The 20,137-nt window shown below is 33.6% G+C and overlaps 1 protein-coding gene across 1 annotated transcript in view; it reads left to right on the plus strand.

The window, feature by feature from the left end:
• Positions 1 to 19,260, plus strand: part of LOC128240344 (uncharacterized) — a 32,082-nt gene extending 12,822 nt beyond the window's left edge. The window contains exons 11-20 of the mRNA XM_052956955.1: positions 3,958 to 4,155; positions 4,655 to 4,824; positions 9,798 to 10,128; positions 12,131 to 12,274; positions 13,891 to 14,167; positions 14,480 to 14,667; positions 15,881 to 16,153; positions 16,594 to 16,696; positions 16,867 to 17,008; positions 17,546 to 19,260. Of these exons, the coding sequence (XP_052812915.1) occupies positions 3,958 to 4,155; positions 4,655 to 4,824; positions 9,798 to 10,128; positions 12,131 to 12,274; positions 13,891 to 14,167; positions 14,480 to 14,667; positions 15,881 to 16,153; positions 16,594 to 16,696; positions 16,867 to 17,008; positions 17,546 to 17,630 (1,911 nt within the window). The 3' untranslated portion in view covers positions 17,631 to 19,260. The remainder of the gene's footprint in view (positions 1 to 3,957; positions 4,156 to 4,654; positions 4,825 to 9,797; positions 10,129 to 12,130; positions 12,275 to 13,890; positions 14,168 to 14,479; positions 14,668 to 15,880; positions 16,154 to 16,593; positions 16,697 to 16,866; positions 17,009 to 17,545) is intronic.
• The last annotated feature ends 877 nt before the right edge of the window (positions 19,261 to 20,137 follow it).

Here is a 20,137-nt window from a genome sequence, read left to right on the forward strand (position 1 = left end):
GTCACCGTACATGAGACGGTCAGTAGAAATAGGAATAAAAGCTTGAAGGTTCTCGACCATTTCAGATCTTTGTTCAGCGTAGTACAATACATAAGGAAATGTGCAGTTGACTCATTTTCGCCACATGAACAAAGTGGGTCATCGATATTTTTTTTGAGAAGAGATGCTCTTTCAAGTTGCTACAATGAGTCCTTAACCTGGCATGCTAAATATTGAAAAAGCGATCACCACTGTAGATATGGGATGGAATTGAAGTTTTACCAAAGAGAACACTGACTTTTGATAAGAATACTCATACGCTTTCTGAGTCGCGAATCTCAGGAGGGAGGTCGTTCCAGGACGCAATAGTAGAGGGTAGAAAAGACTTTGAATAAAACTGTGTACAGCATCGTGGAACACGGATAACCAGGGGGTTTCTTGTGTGATATCGTGCCGCTTCTACTTCTGGTATTAAAGATGCTATGTATGCAGGGGTTAAGTTTTGTTTCATTTAGTAGAAAAGAGTTAATTTATGCATGAGTCTTCGTGAGCTAAGCGTAGGAAATCCTGTTTCTGCGTAGAGTTTTGTTAGAGAAACCAGACGTGTGTTACCCGAGATAATTCGCAGTGCCTCTATTTGGATTTGTTCCAAATCGTGTTCTTCAGCTTGTGTTAGGTAATCCCAGACGGCATTAGCGTATTCGAGAATTGGACGAACAAAGGTCGTGTACATTATTTCAAGAGAGCGTCTATGAAGTGTGAATTTTTGTCAACGAAGTACATTGATACGTGACCATGCCTTCTCTTTGACCTTATCGAGGTGTGCATGCCAACGACCATTGCTAGATAAAACGTCTCCAAGATGTGTATGTGTGTCAACTTCAGAGATAGTTGTATCAAACATTGTCAAGGGTGGATGTTGTGCTTTAGTATGCTTTCGAGAAATGGCAAGCGATTCTGTTTTGCTTGGATTGAATGAAACCAACCACTGATCAGCCCATTCTGAAATTTTAGAAAGGTCGCTGTTCAACTGAGTCGCAGCAGAAACAGAGTCGTCGACTAGAACGTATAGACTGGTGTCGTCTGCAAAGAGACAGATGTTAGATTGTATATCTTCAACGATGTCATTTATGAATATTACAGAAAGAAGCGGACCAAGGATTGAACCTTGGGGAACACCGGCTTGAATTGGAAGAGTGTCTGAATAGTGTCCATTCAGGACTACGCATTACTGTCGACCATGTAAATAATCAGATAACCAATCGAGAAGAGATCCTGATATACCTTTTTGTGATAATTTGTGTAGAAGACCTTTGTGCCAGACTCTATCAAATGCCTTTGAAATATCGCAAAACACAGCACGAATGTCTTTACCTTCATCCATAGCTTGACAGAAAGTATGATATATGTACAAAAGCTGATTAACGGTTGAATCATTCGGAACAAAACCAGATAGAGCAATTGAGCAAGAAATACAATTATTGGCAACGAAAAAGTTGAACATGTGCTTGTGAATGACCTTCTCAAGTACTTTACTTATACAACTTAACAATGAGATAGGGCGATAGTTCCCACCTAACTGTGGGTCATTTTTCTTGTGAACATCACATACATGAGCTAATTTCCACTTTTTAGGAACTTTGCAAACTCGAAGGGAGTAATTGAAAAGGGTGCATTGACGCTTTGCTAGTTCAATTGCCAATTCTTTCAAGATACGATTATTCAATTGATCCGGACCTGATGCCTTCCAAGTTGATAGAGATTTAAGTATAGAAAAAAACCTCTAATTCAGTTATCAAAATAGAGCTTAAGTTGTATTGGTAATTATAGAGACGATATTCTGGTAGAACTTTGTTAGAGTCATCAAGTTTTGTTTGCGACTGGAAAAAAGTATTAAGAATATTGGCCTTGTCAGAATGCTCAGTATAAAATTGATCGTTGTGTTAAGAATAGGAATGTTCTGGTTGGATGCGGAAGACCTCGTAAATTGCTTAATAAATTTCCAGAAAATTGATGATGACAAGTTATCAATTCGAAGCCGCTCTGCTAGTTTCTCAATGGGATTAGATCGCGCTTTTCTAATAAGTGAAATTGTTTCGTTACGTATTTGTAGCTAGCCCAGACTCAATGTAGATTTGTCCGTTTCGCTTTGTCAAAAGCTCTTTTCCTTTTGAGTATGTTGAGCCTAATAGAGTTGTGCATCCATTCAGGATCAGATTTCCGAACTGTTATTATTTTATTAGGTATAGTAACGTTACATAGTACTAGAAGGCTAGTTGTGAAATTGTCAATATAGGTATCAAAACAAGAGTCCCAGTTGAATTCAGAAACATTTCCTCTGTTAACAGATCGAAGTTGCCTTGACCATATTGCCATATTCTCCTTTTAAAAGTCGAATGGCTAGGTTTAGAGAATTTGAAACAACAGTATATACGACAATGATAGTGCATATTTTGATCTAAAAAGGGTTCACCAACCCCAGATATAGTAACGAGTAATGGATTAGAGACAAGGAAAATATCAATTAGAGAACCAGAATGTTCAGTGCAGTAAGTGAAATCCGATATCATTTGAGTCATCCCGTGTGTTATGTGCTATGCTTTATACTTTCAAGCTAGAGGGATGTTTCTTCATATCAAAGTTGAAGTCCCATGTGATAATTACATCTTGTATGTTGAGATTGAATGCAAGATCAATTGAGTTTTCGATGGAAGATAGGACAAGAGGGGATGAATTAGGGGGACGGTAAAATGTACCAACAGTTTACGGTTCTTAAAGCGAATTTCAAGCCAAAGACATTTGATGCCGTTCAATTCTAAGTCAGGCCTTCTAATTGCAGGTATATTGTCACGTACACATACTAAGATGCCAACGTGCCTGTCCCCCTGTCTATCTCTTCTAAACGAATTGTACAAGTCAAATTGTAGGAGTTTAGGGTCGTCAGTCTCATCTAGCCATGTTTCCGTTAAGCGCAAAATATCAAATACAGAGAGCTCAGCATAAAGAACATCTCGCTTATGGATAATACTTTGGACGTTATAGTGAACTATTGATAGGTTCGATCTAAAGCTGTTCATCATATTCTCGGAGTTCGAGGATTTGACAGATGAGGCTATTGGACCCGGATTTGGATGTATGTCTCCACAAGCAAGGAGGATAATTGACAACCAAACAACAATATCAAAGCTGTTTAAGCAACGTAAGCATTTTACCGACAGCTGTCGTGGTCCGAAAAGGCCTAATCTTACCCGATAAACACAAATATCAACTACCATTAGGTTATGCCATAATCATCGTTAACCGCGGGTAAGCTGACTCTGTCGAAACTGGGGCGACCAAATAAAGACGAAGGGTAAAGAAAAGAGAGCGAATAAAGAGCAGAAAGTGCAAGAAGAAAAGAAAGGACTGGTGAAAATAGCATGAATAGGGCGGGCGGGTCATTTGATTTGATCAAAACAAAAAGAAAACATATGATTTGTGTACAGTAACAATTATAAACAATATTTGAAGCCTTTCTTACTGTGAAATTCGTTACCACCTATCTACTGATAAGAAACCCAAATCATTTATATCGGCCAATATTTGTTTTTAATTGCGCAAAAGAGTAATTAATTTAGTGAGATAAATAAATAGTCAATTTAATTCAGACTATTATTTATATGGACGTATCTAAAACTTGTTTTCTACGCACTGTAAAATAAGAAATTGTTTCAAGTACATCTAGAAGAATCAACCGCCTTTTAAATATGAGGTAGAATTAACAATGAATGGGTCAAACAGTCTATTTATGTTCGTGAAGTCTTAGCTGTTTAAACGATTCGTACACACATGTCTCAAATTAAGACTATTAGAAACAAACGTTGTAGTTTATTCAATATTGTTAATTTCAAAAATCATATTTACATGTGTTAATCTTTATTTTGTTAAACAATAAAACAAAGACATATTGTTCAAGAATCTGTTATATGACTGTTTCAGGTTCAGGTGAAGACAACAGCGTGCATGAAAAGCGTTACTGCTTACTGTAACTGTGGTGTGGCAGTTCGAGCAGGAAGAGACCTGTATGTTTTTGATTTATGCAACCAAAACACGAACATAATCAAGACTGGTTCATTTAGAGTATGCGACCACGGATATATGGTCAGAGAGTTTTCTACTAGAACTAATTCCCAAACGGTAATTTCAACTCGTAGATGTATTCAATAGACAGTTTAGATTGAACTTAAATTTAAGATTACGTGTTTTGATTGGCCTGTATATGTAGCTTACCAATGAGCTTAGTGGAATAACTTGTGCATCTCTAACGATAAGATCAATATTGAATACTGGCCCAGGACGCTTAATATTCGTATGCAACGCGTTAATTATATTATTTAAAGACTATGACCATCGTTTTTTAATTTGTCGTATTTGAAAGCAAACATATGACATAAAATGTCGAAAGATGTTAGAGTCAGACGTAAATGTTTCAGGCACACTATACTGCATTATTTTTGATACAACAATTGCAACGAAATCAATAATCATAATTTGATTCTCATGGCTCATAAAGACGCTTAAAACGTAAAGGTTATGTGCAGGTAATGCAGAAATAAAACAAGTTGGTTAATGTCAGATGAAATGTATATACAACTTATTTCCTTCTGATTGAAGACTAATACATTTTCGAACTCAGTTGGTCCTCCCATCTGGGACAAAAGTGGAAATACAACTGCGATATAGCAAATACCTTGACATCAAAATAATTCCCTCTGCTGAAGACTACCGTAACACAGACGGACTTTGCGGATCTTTTGATGGTGATTCTACAAATGACGACAGCCAATCACTTATCCAAGGGTGGAGGTAAGGCTGTTATAATAATAATAATAATAATAATAATAATAATAATAATAATAATAATAATAATAATATATTTCAAATAGGTGTTGTGTTTGTACGTTAGATATACACCAAGAGGGAACGGGCGGAATCGTTAATAAAAAATGTTTGCAGCTTACCAAGAGTCGGATGATCTGTTTTGGACACCATTTCATAGTTTAAAGGGACTCTACTCCATATGATAAAATAGCGGAAAAAAAAGAAAATTGTCGAAAACTGACATAATCGATGTGTACAATGCATTGAAACTTAGTAACTGAAGTACTACATAGTCTACAATTAATTTATTTTTCGCAGTGTTTTCGTATTTTTCCATTAAAAAATATTACTGGATATGTCTGCCTGGTAGAATTCATTCCTTATGCGTGATTGGCTAGTCGATGTTATTACATGATATAACAGAATTATTTGTTTAGTTTAATTATATCACCTGGTAAGGGTTAGCCTTCGTAGTTCAGTGGATACGACGCTGTACTACAATTTTGGCGACACCAGTTGGAACCCGGTCTTCGCCAAAAATATCTTTTTTTTTTAATTTTGGTAAACTTTTACAATAATGATATCAACAAGCAAAACACTTTATTAAATAATTGTCCTGAGATTTGTTACAGATTTTTTAAAAAAAATTTGGTGCCAATCTGTTGTACAGTCCCTTTATGTCTTGATTATGCTCGTTTGGTGTCTTTTGTCGTTAGCACTGTTGAGAACATCGTTCAGACCTAATCTTTATGAAAAAGGCCTCCAGGTTTGTCCCAAGACATTACAGACATGTTTAAATTTTGTTTACATAAGACAAAATAACCAGGTAACAAGTTAGAATCAAAGAAACACATTGTTTACACTATTGGTGCAGTATTTTAGCTAAGTTCAGCAAATAATGTTTTAGTTTCTTAAATGAGAATGATATTGGACACTTACTTACTTGGGTCAAACAATAGTCCACAAAACTATGACATGTAGACATTATCTTGATGAAACGTGCGCCGCGTGTTTGTCTTTTTTACTTCATAAACATAAACCTTTTAACTCCTCCATTCATAGCCTAACAGCTAGTTTTTATACATAGAAACTATATCAACTTTGATAAAGTCAAGAGACCATCTCTAGCGGAATTAAATGTACACAGAGACAAAACTTAACAAGAAACCAATTTCGAGTTTTGGGAATATTTATATGCGTAAATGGCATTACGCACATTTGTACAAATACGTATGTAAACATTCTTAATTGCTCCTGAGTTGTGGAAACTTTTTCAAACACCAACGCTGTTATAATGCTAAGCTTATTTTTTTCGACTTGAGCCTACACGAGTTTGGTCAGCAAAGTGGCTCCATGAAAACTTGATTAAAATAAAACTGCGTAATTTGACATCAGTACTTTATTTACTACATCACCAAGATGATCTTTATCGCACTATACATGCACACGTCATCACATACTCTTAAACGTTATATTTGTTTGCAATTTGTCATGTTCTGTGAATATTCAATCATTTCAAAATTGTTTTTTTTCTGTCCATCGATTGCCCCATATAAAACATTTTGAACTCTTAAGACAAAGATAAATACAAGAAAGCACCGCGAGCGTGTTCAAAAAATCCAATTTTAAAAAAGGGACATCATCATAAAAACTCGAGTTTTGGGAACAAGTATATGCTTAAATTTCTTTATTAAGATATGCCCTAATATGTATTGCTAACGTCCTTCCAACTAGTTTCCAATTTGCAACATATTTTACAAACACTAACGCAAAGTGATTGCTAAGATACTAATTAGACCATTTTGGTCAGCAATTTTGCCTCCATGGAATCTTGAAGAAAACCATCACTGCGAAAATTGTAATAAAAATATGTCACTTAGGCCACTCCTTTTTTATTTTTTGGTTTACAAGATTTTTTGGAAAAAATGTCCACTGGGTGGTCGAAAAAAAAAAAAAAAAAAAAAAAGGAAAAAAGTCACAAAACATACTCTTAAAGGGTGAAAATCAGAAAACAACATAAAAACAGTGAAAATTTCTTTTATATCATTTACTTGTCATTTTAAATTTTTAAACTGCTATTAATGCATGCTTTAATACACTCAAAGTTTCAAAGTTCTTATTAAACACACAGTTTAAATCTTACATACTGTGCATATAAAACATCAATGATATTGACTATAAAACATGTTTACATGTATAAACTACACTTTTAATCAAAGATACATTGAATATCACTCAGCAAGACATCTGTTTAGCTTTAAGGGTATGCTAAAGCAAAAGTGAATGCAGAACACTTAAAAACTTACCAATATTAAATTTAAAAAAAAGAGGAGGCGAATTTTACGCATTAAAATACACAAAAATTGCACTGTATTAAAACAATACATTACATTTTCTAAACATTATTTAAGTTATTTTAATATTGGAAAATGTCAATAAAGTGAAATAATTACCAATTTTGTAAATAAGGAAGTAACATTTATGAAGACATTTGAGCTTTAATATTGTGAAAACAATTCCTGAAAAACTAAAAGCCTAACAAGACCTAGATTTGAGTTTTAATAACTCTTACCATGCGGGGTGTTAGTTGTGTGTAACCCGATTCATGATAAGTCTGGATATTTTTGGACCGGGATACTTACCATGGGCTGTTCACCAAATCCATTTCAAATTCAAATCTTGCAGCAAATTACCACATCAGTACATAAAAATCACATAGCAAAATAATAAATCTAGCATGTGGCTTAACTTTATGTACCAATGATAGCAAACTGACAGAGAAATCCATAATTATGTATCGGATATTTTCATCTTCTCCCAACTCCGCCATTTTGTGTATATATGCGTTCACAGGGCATCTATACTTAATGCTTGTTTATTTTTTTTTTCATTTTAAAGAGTATTCCTTGGTGACTACAACAAATCTCATTTATAGTAAAATATCAAGTTCATTACAAATTGAAATGGACTTATTCAAAATAGTTTTCCGTGTTGTTTTATCTAAATGTTTTGCACACAACTCCCGGCATGAGTAAATGTCATTGACACATGTGTTCAACTCTTTGTTTGTTTTTTAACCCAAACATGAATAAACATGTAATCTAGAATAAACACAAGCTTTACATTGACCCAATGACAAGTATTTCAAAACCATTATGTGATTTAAAATCCATAAACACCACCGACCGAACTTGTGAAACTAGGTCACCGGTGTCAACTTAGAAATTTTACTTTCAATTTCACCACTCACGTTTTGTGCACTGTTATTTGATATATAACCATAAAATATTATAAAATGTTTTTCTCACACATAATTTACAGATATTTGTGTCTACTTATTCGATGGCAGCCGCTGACACTTTTATTTTTTTTTATCTATAAACAACAATATTTTCATGACCTAAATTAGCGGGAAAAAACAACAATCATGTGACAGTTATTGTTTGTGTCGGCTGTTAAATTTGCAAATGTTTATTGCTATTGTTATTTTAACAACTCCTTCATATTTTAATTAATTATTTTATACAAAGAATGACTGCTATCGTCAATTCCGCCATTGCCAACGGCGCTGCCATAACAGTTGACTTGCTCATATGCTATCACTATAAATTGGCGAATATGGCTACGGAACAACAAACCAGTCGAGATCCACTGCATTCGTACTCTTATCGATTCGTTTTTCTTTCGTTTCGCACCAAAACCAATACGGTCGGGAAAATAATTTTGAAAATAAAAGTGAAATTCATTTTTTATTTTTTTTGTACTTTTCGGAAAATTAGACCCGCCGGTTTTGTAAACCAATTTATATAAAAGTAGTGGCCTTAGGTAATGTTAATCTGCTATGCAAGCTGACTTCGGCGAATACCCCGAAACGCAATATCTGTATTCAACTTGTCATGTTCTGAAAATGGTCCAGCATTTCAAATTTTGTTTCATCTCAAATTAGAGTATGTTGCAATACCTTTCCGTGAAATCTCAATGTTTACAATGTGTTTCAATAATGCGTCCAAGCCAAAGATTGTGTTTAAATATTATTGAAATTAAACATTCTCAATCAAAATTGGTCAGTTTTCACATAGTTAAACTATACCGTCGTAGTGCCTATTTCAGGCTACTCAAATAGAATGCTGGTATGTAAAAAAGGCCTTCCATTTGAATTATTTATGAATTATTTTGTATAATAAATGCTCCAATATCCATGAGAAAGAAAAAGTAGAAACAATTGTGAAAATAAAAAAATGATATGCGATCGAACTCAGTTTGCACGTGAAGTTAATGAAAATTGTTAGTATGTTTGATGTTTTTCAAGTGCTCAATGGTCGAATTTGTCCATCCGTACTGAAAACATTTGTTTTGTATCTCCGGAAGTAAATTAATCAGTTTGGTATTTTTTAAAAACATCTTGAACAGCCTGTGCCTTTGCGCATATGTGATTTTGGATATCGTTGCACACAAGAAAAATGCATGTGAGTTTGGTTTGTGGTCACCAAGGTGGATTTTTCTTCCGTTTCCCCCACAACACAAGACTCTCTTATATTGTTTTTATAACTTGCTTCACAATTGTTGTAATTTAAATAAGTTTACACTTAAATATAGAGCAATGGTCCTCGACTTAGTCTAACAGCATCTAGAGCATGACTTTGGAGTCGCGCGAACCTCCAAAGGTAGATGAATCAGAAACACATCACTTAATAAGAATGATAACCAGCATGCGAGCTTGTGCACCTGCATTTTAATTTTGGAACATTTGTCCTGTCGTGTGTCACCCATATAAGTATAAGTATATGAGCAAGAGTCCTGAAACTTGAGGGAAATGTTAACCAGCACGTTATGGCTTCATCTAATGATTTTACTTCAGAATAAAATTTCTTGCTGTCGTAAGGGTTGAGAGGACATACGATTTAGAACAACAGATGTTGTTCAAAAGTTAATAAATCAACTGTCTGTTCTATTCACAGTGTTGAAAGGAATCCAAAGCACATGAGCTTATTCGATTCGAATAACGATGAAAGGCTAACTGAATGGAGCAAAGACATGTTTTTATGCAAATGTCCTTATGAAAAACTACAATTTAAGACGACAGTCGAATGCTTCCCTGAACAACAGAAAACATGTTATTTCGATTATAATACAAGAGGCACCGTCAGACGATGTTCGTCTACCAAGTCAAGAACAAAGCGCGATGGTACGATACATTTTAAAATGGTGCACGATTTCTACCGAAGTCCTAAAACAGCGTTCGTATCTAAACTTGAAAGAAAAACTGCAACTCCCGATGTTTTGTCAAAGGTAAATGTTCAATATATATATATGTTAGATGTGTTATGACCACTTACGTTCTACATTGAACATCCTCCACATTTAAGGGTATTCTACTTACTGTTTAGATGAAATAATATGAATATGGAAAATGCTGTTTAATACTCCTGCACAGAATAAGCACCTTTACCGGTAGGCTGATGCAGGTCTGTGTCTTTTTGTTTGTTCATAAGCTGAGTTTTCATTGTTGATTTTGAGTTTTGATTTTTCTTTCGGACAAATTTGAGGTTGAGGGCTCATAAGTCCTTATTAATTATACTGACAATGTAAAGTCAATGTCCTCAATATTTATATTGATCACAGACTCTGAATATGTATGTGTCATGTGTATTTGTTGTCTTGTGGTGTTGAATGTCTCTTGTTCAATGTTTGTATAATCTTAATCATTGCCATTGTAGGAGGATATTCATAGTCTAATGGGAAGGCCCATGTAATTGATTGAAGGATCAAAGTACACAAATTTCAAATTTAAACACATACACGCGCAAGCAAGCAAGTTTTAGCATAACACATCGGTGTTTTCATACATATGTATGTGTTTTAAGAGTTTAGCAGAGTGGATCTTATTTTGGTTCAAAACGCATAAGCATTTTACTCAAGATGAGGAGTGAATTGAGATGCGCAAATTGGAAAAAGAGATTGTTTACCAAAATAACATATTCATAGGCAGAATTTTTATCAACACATTCCTTCTAATCAAACATTTGGCGAAAAATCTCGATACAATGTTTAAAAAACACGACTGATACGTTTTTTTAGCGTTCAGTTATTTTATCTAATTTGTGGCTCGTAAATCAAGTATCAAAATTGAATGTAAAATCCTTTGAATATGCAAGAATTGCAAGAATAATTTTTTTTAAAAGGTTAAACAAATGTGAACATTTTGTTTCCTCTCAACGACAGATATTTATTATATAAACGGGATAATGTGGTAGGTATTAGATTGAAAAGGTAATAGGGACTATTTTTTACCAGTTCATTCATTGAATTTCTTTTCAAAAAGCGTTGTTGATTGAAAAGCCAGGAACATTTTAAAACTATAAAACATATCTTGTCGGAAGATTTTTCCGAAAAATACAAGCAGAATTTCAACAAATCTCTGATAAAATATACCTTCCTAAAAATTACGTGTGCCTTATGTGATCGTTGAACCACTTTTAAGTTACAGAGCGGACAGGGAATTAGTAGCATATCCCAGTTCTAACTCAATTCATCTGAAACTGAAACCAGGTTGATAATTTTGCAGTTCGACTTGTCATAACTTACAGGATTTCTAGGCACCCTGAAAGCAGAAAGTAGGAAGCAGTTTTATAATATTTTTTATCTTTTGGACATCAACCAAGACAAGAAATTAGATAGGCACAATTAACAAATCATGACAGTAAACAGTTTGTGCAATTTGGATTGAGAAAGTACGTGAGAATTTGACCATGATAATATTAAGATTGTCTGCTCAGTGATTGACAATTTATTTTTTTGTTAAGACTCCTGAGGTGAAATGTATTGATCATCAGCTTCCCACGAAACAACTGACAAGTTGAGTTTTTGAATAGTAGATTATTCGTTCTTGTGACATTGTTCTGATTTTTGTCCTTGTGTCCCGGGTCTTTTGCATAGATTGCTTATCTTTCACTAATGTCAACTTCTCAGTGTAACATTATGTATAAAACTATTATAAAGGGTGGTTTGAATACAACAAGACAGTACGATTAGTTAAGTTTTCATTCAAAATACTGTTCATGTTAAACAACTGCCATGGTGATTTGTTTTCATGCTGTACCTGTATAATGATAATATCCTAAAACAATCTGCACACATTAGAGTAAAATGTGTTTTGCATCAAATATGTGAAGTTAATAATATATACAACTTTGCGGTCGCCTTTATATTGCGTTTTTACATCAAATCGCCTTTCGCCGTTTCGTAATATTTTGAAATGGAAAAATAATATTTCTAATGTTTCTGGTTTCAGAGATCAGCGGAAATACTATACACCAAAGAAACAGCGTATACGGATTGCATGAAAGTGTTAAATACAACCGCGTTTCAGATGTGCAGTGATATTCCAGGGTTGAACTTTACCAGTTTTATCAAGCACTGCGCCCTTGATGCTGTAGTAAGTATAATTGATCAAATAACACAGACATCAATTGCGTTATTCATTGTCAGATGAAACCACCATCTTCAGAATACTTTTAGTGTTAGCTACATTTTTTGTACTTGTTTCTGGAACAGGACTACTTCCAGAAATACATTTGAAATATAGATATGTAGTGATGTGAATAAGGATACTTTGCAAGAACTATAATTGATGAGCACTGTCATTTTCCTTTGTTCGTTTATTAGCAAGATATGTCAAGAGCATTTCTCAAAAGTTATTCTAAAGAATCACTGATACTTTTAACAAATATAGATATCGATGTGACAATAAGCTTAGTGCAAAAGCTATAACGTTTAGTTATTTATACATGTACTATAAATTTCTTCCAAAAATGTTTTAAGCAAAAGTGGAAAACAACTGGAAGCCATTGAATGTAAATTTTAACACGGAAACATTGTTAGAAAGCATTGTGAATTTGAGCGCCTGGCAAGACAAGTGGTTCTGGGACTCTATATTGCTATAAGTTATAACCGATTGTTTATGTTTAATATCAAATTCGCTCGAGGACATAGCTTATTGAAAGGAAGATAATGAATTAATGTACGACAACATGATTGTGTGCAGTGCAAAAAGTATAATCCTTGGTTACATTGTTGTAGAAATGAACTATGGTTTTCATTAAAAGGTTTGCCCAATGCTTAAAAATGTGAACATAACACTTTGGATATTTATATTAGCAATGTCAATGTATGCATAGCACAGTGTTAACTCTTGATTACTTTCTTGCCAAGAAATATAAGGATTGATTCGTGTAAAATTGCAAAATCGCGACAGAGTGCGCATACTGCATGAACGCAAGAAAATGATAATCACTCCTTATATTAACATCATCGAGATTATATTTTAATGTGTGTTTTACATATGCATGACCCTGGTGAGAAAGCATGAAAGAAACAAGTAAGCCGGCATCATACAGTATATGTGCGTTGCAATATTTAGAAATGAAGAAACTCCGCATACAGAGGTCCCGAAAGGTCGACCGGTCCATCCGAAATGAACGCAAATTGTATCGTACACAAAATCTGGTGAGAATGTATTGCTTAAAAGTGTATGCCCAAAAGCCTAGCACAGAAACCACTGAAGGAGATGGATGGAAATTCGAACCTTCATAGATGTTTATGGTAAGGTTTGCGCTGCGCATGAAAAAAACAACTTTTTTAGTTATTTTCCCTCGTAATTTTCAGCTTTGCCATAGGGATAGGGGACGTTATAGAGAATATAGCAACGGAAGAACTGGCAATTTGTTACTGTTTAATAAGCCACTTTAGTTCGTAAAATTATTCAGTTTTCAATACATAATCCGTTTTCACCTTTAGTCTAGCATTTGCTACAAATTAAAAGTGTTGAACTGTATAAACAGGATCAAATTTTGATAAAAACAGCATTATAATTATTTTTATCGACCGAATTAAGAAAAACAAATACAATAAAACAACATTTCAGCCCAACATTCAACACGATCGGAACGAAAAAAGGAAAAAGTCATTTCAACTTGGCATGCTAATCCTTTTCACTCTTCTCTTAATTTGAAATATTGAACAATCAATATACTTAATTTGGATTTTTTTCAGGATTCGAATAGCATGGACTGGACCCAAAGTCACTTAGAGGGAATAAAATCGAAATGTGTTTATGAAATCAAAGCTGAACAGCCGCTACCACCAGAAGCATATGAAGGACTGACAATTGAAATAAACGGAACTACGACAGCTTTTGAAAACATTACGGAAAACAATATTACATTACCAGAAACCGAAACAGTTCCTGAATTCAGTGAAGAAAACCTAAAGGCCATTGAAAATATTGTCTGTTTGAATGAATGTAGTAATCAAGGAAACTGTGTAAATGGTAGGTTGAAACAAAATTATTCTGTAATATTTTATATTTACATGTACATGCGTTAACGGGACCAGAGGTGCACCCGACTCTCCTTTAAATTGTTAAATTAAGCTTTTCTTGTCAATGTGATAGAAACAATATGTACCATTCTACACTAATAGTATCCATTTTATTCTTATAGGATGTCCCACAATTCACACATACCAGGTTTTTCGTTGCGCTCCAAATCGCGGACATTTAAATTATAGGGTATTTTCAAAAGGTAATATACATAATGTTAATCACTTGTCATACGGATATTCAATGTTGACCTTGTTTCAGGCACGTGTGAATGTAATGAGCCTTTTATTGGAAGTGATTGCTCAATAGACTCATCACTCTCTCCGGAGATGTTGGGAATACCAGATGAAGGCATGTGTGACTACCAGCAAAGACCATGCAACATTATCTACATCTATGCTGACAACATTGCAGACACAGGCTTTATGTGTCGTCTGACTCCTTTTGAGGTAACACTCTTTATTTAAAGTAGCATGTTTCCTAAAATACAACATTTTAATGAAAGCAAACTATAAATGGTATTAATGTATTTTTCTTGTAAAGTTCTGCAAAATAATAAATAAGCAATATATGTTGGCTCAATGTCAATACCGTCGATTACGCAAGTAAAACGAATATATTACTATTTGTTTGGATGTATTTGTTATATCTATATGTCGCCTCATTATGGTGTACATATTACATATATTTATTGACACTCACTTTTTACCAGGGTTTTAACCAATATGGTTAGTTGTTGTTTTTTCGTAATTTTATTCTTAATATAGTGACAAATATAGATTATAACGTCAAAACAAACGCCATAAGAAATGTTCATAGCCAGTTTGAAATGCAATGTAATTCTTTAAAACATTAGATGAAATATAATAAAGTCAATTCAGCCTACTTGAACAAATAATTGGATACAGATAACATATCTTTACTTATTTCCTAGTTTCGTGCCTTACACAATTCAAAAGTCGTTTGGCACTGATAAAAACTCATTTTTGTAAAATGTAATCAACTCCTTATTACCACAACATGTGTCGCAAAGGATGCATGTGTTGCTCCTGAAAAATACGTTCGTCAAAACTAAATAAAGCGTGAGCTTTGAAACATTTTAATTTTTGGCTTTCCCGTAGTCGTTTGCACTGTGTAAGGCCCTGAATATATAAAATACAGACAAATCCCTCGCTTTACTCTTTATTGAATAGTTAACCAAAGAACATGTACATAGTATTTCATTAAATAACGGTACTTTAAACCTTTGAAACGCGCACTTGATTAACTGTTTGAGATTTAAGTTTTCAGAACCTGTTATTCCAAAGGTTTGGGGTTGTGAAATTTTGTTTTCCATTTAAATGCAATTGTAGTCGTCTAATTCACATTAAAATTGATTATTAATTGAAAATTCTCAATTTGTCTTGTAAAAATGTTTAGATATCCTAAAGTTATGGCATTTAACAAATAGTTCCTTCGTTTTTCATCATTTTAAAATATCATTAAAATGTTAATTCTCAAGGAATGTTTAAAAACTAAAATATAGCATGCGCGGTCAAATATCGGCTAGAACTTAAAGTTGTACATTGATCAGAAATCTCTAATGACTCATATCGGAGGTAGTCAAAACATATTCATACACAAAGAACTAACGCTTTCAAACTTTAAAATGTTCCTATTCAGGTAACGTCCAGTGAGGTCACATATCAGCACGAAAAAACAATTGAGACGCCCGGGATAATCAATGGTTTTTCCGAAGTAGCTTGCGACATAGCGGACCATCGAGCAAAACGCTCAGCGACAATGGATTTTCCAAACGAAATTATTGCTATTGGGTTTCGTGTTGGCTTAAGCAATAACAACAATACGTACAGTGAAGAGGATTCTGTTGTTCACTTTGATTCAGATTGTGTTCAATGTGAAAAACATGCCGGAAACGTCGCGTGCGAGGAGCTGGTAACGAACTTACGTTTAAGTTCATATTGCTGTTCTCATTATTATATATTTAAGTATAGTATCGAAATTCATTCCATGGTTTTCTTTCTGTGAAAGAGAGTGGCATTTGCTACAAAAAATACGGAGAAATCAAACAAATTGTGATACAACGTTTTGATTGGTGGTGGAATTATTTTCTATAAAGACGAAGTAACCATAGACAAGGATGATCTTAGTTTGAAATATTTCAGACAATATCTTAAAACCTAGCCAAATTGACATACTATCTTATCAGTTGTACTGCAGCGTTATAGGAATAAAGTGTGCGGAGCTGGGCGTAATGTGTTGCTACGGAAACAAAGTGGTTACAAGTCAATGACCATCTTATTCATGAAATATCAAAATGTGCTCATGCATACGATTTATCTACAATGTATTCATTATTGCATTTTGTTTTGCAGCCTGGATTTTGTGTTAGTAACGGACGATGTTACGAAGTCAATGAGACACACCAGTGTTTAAAATGCTCAAGAAATTCAGATGAAACGCACTTCTGGAAGCCAGGTAATCTGTCAGATTAAGTGAATACTATAATACTTACGTATGCATGAACCGGGTTTTTTTCAAATAAAAATGATAGTATGCAATCAGTTTAAAGCACACCCCTTTTCAGAACTCAGGTTGGTGATAAAATACTAATACGACTTATTTTCAAATGTTTCACTCTAATTCAGTCTGCGAAAACAACACTGCCACTCTCAAACCGGATATAGAGACGGTACCGACTTCTGGTGACGACACATGGGTGATACTAGCTATTGTTAGTTCCGTCATTGGCGTGCTGATTCTGGTTGTCGGGGCAGTCGTAGTAAAAAGGTTAATATAAAGAAACTGTTTTCTGTGCTACCCATAACACCTTGCTCTTGCAATATATATATACAGTTAGTTTACTTTGGAAAATGAAATATATTTCTTGGGTTGACGGGTTGTGAAACCCGTTTGGGTTGGTACATTACGTTGTTCTACTTAAACATTTCCCAACCGATGCCTGCAGTATTTTCGGATCATGCAATGGCCGGTCCGTCGAATTTCCGGTCGATTGACATAGTTCAGTGACCCGAAGTCATGACACTGTTTTGGTTGGTTGATTTAAGAAGAGTGAATATATATTTGCTTTAGGGTAAAAGAAATCGAAAGGGCAAGGTCACTGCCTCTGCATATTCATTTAAATCCATTAGAATATAAGTTATTATAGTGTTTGTACTACTGAGCGAACATATGCTTTTTAATATTTAGTATTGTGCTATTTAGCGTAGGTTGCATTATAAATGTAGATTAGGTAAGGTATTACATTTTATTAGCTTATTGCTTATTTTTAAACGTTTTGTTAATACTTAATTTTTATTTGCGCAGGTGTAAGAGACGGCAGGAAAGCGTAGACATCCAGAGTAAGAATGCCAAAGATGGAGTCAATATTCCCCTGTGCGAATTAAAGTAAACCAGTCTAACTTTTTTTCAGAGATTCGAGATGACTTTCAAAAAAGTGAAAATACTTATAAACACGATTGACCTGTAATCCGTTAAACGAAATAAACATATTTGCTGTTTATAAACTATAAGTATTTTTTTATTTGTAATTGTTAAAGTATCATGCGATGTATTATGTACGTCATGTATAAGTTTGGTATAAGCATCAAATCGTAAACTATATCTGATTTTGTGTTTTACATTTATGTAAACCAGGTGTTGTAACAGTTACGTTATTCAACAAGTAAATGTTTGAGCATATAAGGAAAATTGTTGTGTCAATCATAAACGAATTGTCAACAGTTCTGTCCATTAAAATATGATTGTGTGTTTCACATAAAAAACAATTGTGATTGTTTTCGTCACTAAAATGTTAAAAATAAGGTTCTAAAGTGTGCTGAACCTCATCCCTATACATATGGCTCAATCTCTGTTGTGTTCGATGTTTTTGTTTATGTCTACGAATAATCTCATATATAAATTACTGTTCTTGAACGATTCGTATTAATTTTCTGCCTGATCGAGTAAAAGACTGATAAAAGGAAATATTGTGTTCAAAAGTATGTTAACCTAACCTGTCATAAACTAACATAAACATTTGTATGTCAGTAACTTTCTCTTCGGTCTATATTATTTCGACATTTGTTGATATGCTACATAAACCCCAGGAAAGAATATGTTTACCGCAGTGCAGTGGGAGTGGTCCCAGAGTGCAGATCAATAGTACCAAGGATCGAATCCTGCTGCAGGCGCACATATTTCTATTTTTTCTTATTGTCGAATTTCCATTTTAATCATCATACCAATAAAGTTTATATTGTTTTTTTGATTCATCACCTTGAATGAGTTTTCCGATTTCGTATTTATTATTATAGGATAACATAAAAAAACTGCTGCGAAAATGCCTTAAAGGTCAAATTTAGAAAAAAAACTTGGTTCTTGTGAAACACAGAACATATGTTTTAGTACGGCTCAGTCAAATATGTAAACTGTTTTGTACAAAGCTATAGCAAAAATATAGTGTGTAAATTTTGCTTAAGAAAAATACAAATAATGTAATTTATTGTTTCTTTTTGATTATATGTATATATATATATATATATACACATTTTTTTATCAACGTTTACACTTGAGCTTTACGAAATATTATTTGCCTACTTTATATTTAATCACCGTAAACTTCAGATGTCTTGTACTAGTTTTATTTTGTATAGGAATTAATTTACCATGGATTTTATGTAATGTTTAATATACGTGTTTATATTTATATATTTTTATACAGCTTTACTTTCATTTAGCATTAAATAAAACATATTGTTCAATCTGATATAATGTTTAAATCAAATTTAAACTCATAAATGGCCTCCGTTCTTTAAAAATGGCTGACCTTCCAACGTGTTTCACTCGCAATTTTCAAATTATGTAATTATGCTATTTTTAAATTCAATTCAGTTGCTGTCAATACTGTATTTATATTATGTTTGTATCGTGATGCTAAAATTAATTGCAATGCACATGTAATATGAACGATTGTTTTTTATGTATGTTTATATGCTAATTCATAATTTGTATTTATGTATACGTATCAAAAATATATTAAATCTTTGGAATATTCGTCTCATATTTATTCATACCTCCAATATTTGAAACAAAGCGAATTTCCTTAAAGCATTACCGTAAACACAATCCAGCAATTGCATATGTGGTACTTGTCACTTGCTGTCTTTCGATGTGCCTGTAAACATACACAACAATATTACGTGATGTTAATTTCACCTCAAGAGTAATTCCAGTATCACGCACTCTTAGAAATCCGGCGAGATAATACCTATCAATTAAACATACAAGACCATGGATGAATGCATATCAGCATGAGGTCCATTTAAATTAACATTGCATTAATGTAATTGGGTTACGTCCAGGTGGTTTATCATTGTCTGTAGCGTTGCAGAACGGATCTTCAAACCTAAGCTTCTTTGCTGACTACGTAGCAAAGCAATCGGAGTGAAACCTCTTCCGTTCTATTGCAAATTCCAGTATGAATAGATGTACTTGTGTTTTGTCTCATTCAAAAAGATCACATCGCATTAATGGATGGTAGGCTTGTCACGACATTTATGATTGCGTTTTCGATATTTGTAATATCAATATTAATAAGGTGAACAATTCGGTATCAAGTAATGTAACTTCATTTAACTACCAATTAATTTGAACATTGTGACTTTGAAGAAAAAGTAATCTTAAGTGGTTGCTAAAGGAATTCTAAACATAGTTAAGAATAATATTGAATTCGAAATAGCACAGACCACTGTAAACGACACAACACGGCAAATATTGTTTACGTCATTTGAACAAAACATAACGCGTTAATTGATCACTTTACACTGCAGACTGGTTTAAATGTTTGCATGGATAAATCGATAAATTTGTAGTTCATAGCTGAAAACTATTTATTTATATGTTTCATAATATAACAGT

Source organism: Mya arenaria, chromosome 7 (genome assembly GCF_026914265.1).
Source record: "Mya arenaria isolate MELC-2E11 chromosome 7, ASM2691426v1".
NCBI classification, from domain to species: Eukaryota; Metazoa; Mollusca; class Bivalvia; order Myida; family Myidae; genus Mya; species Mya arenaria.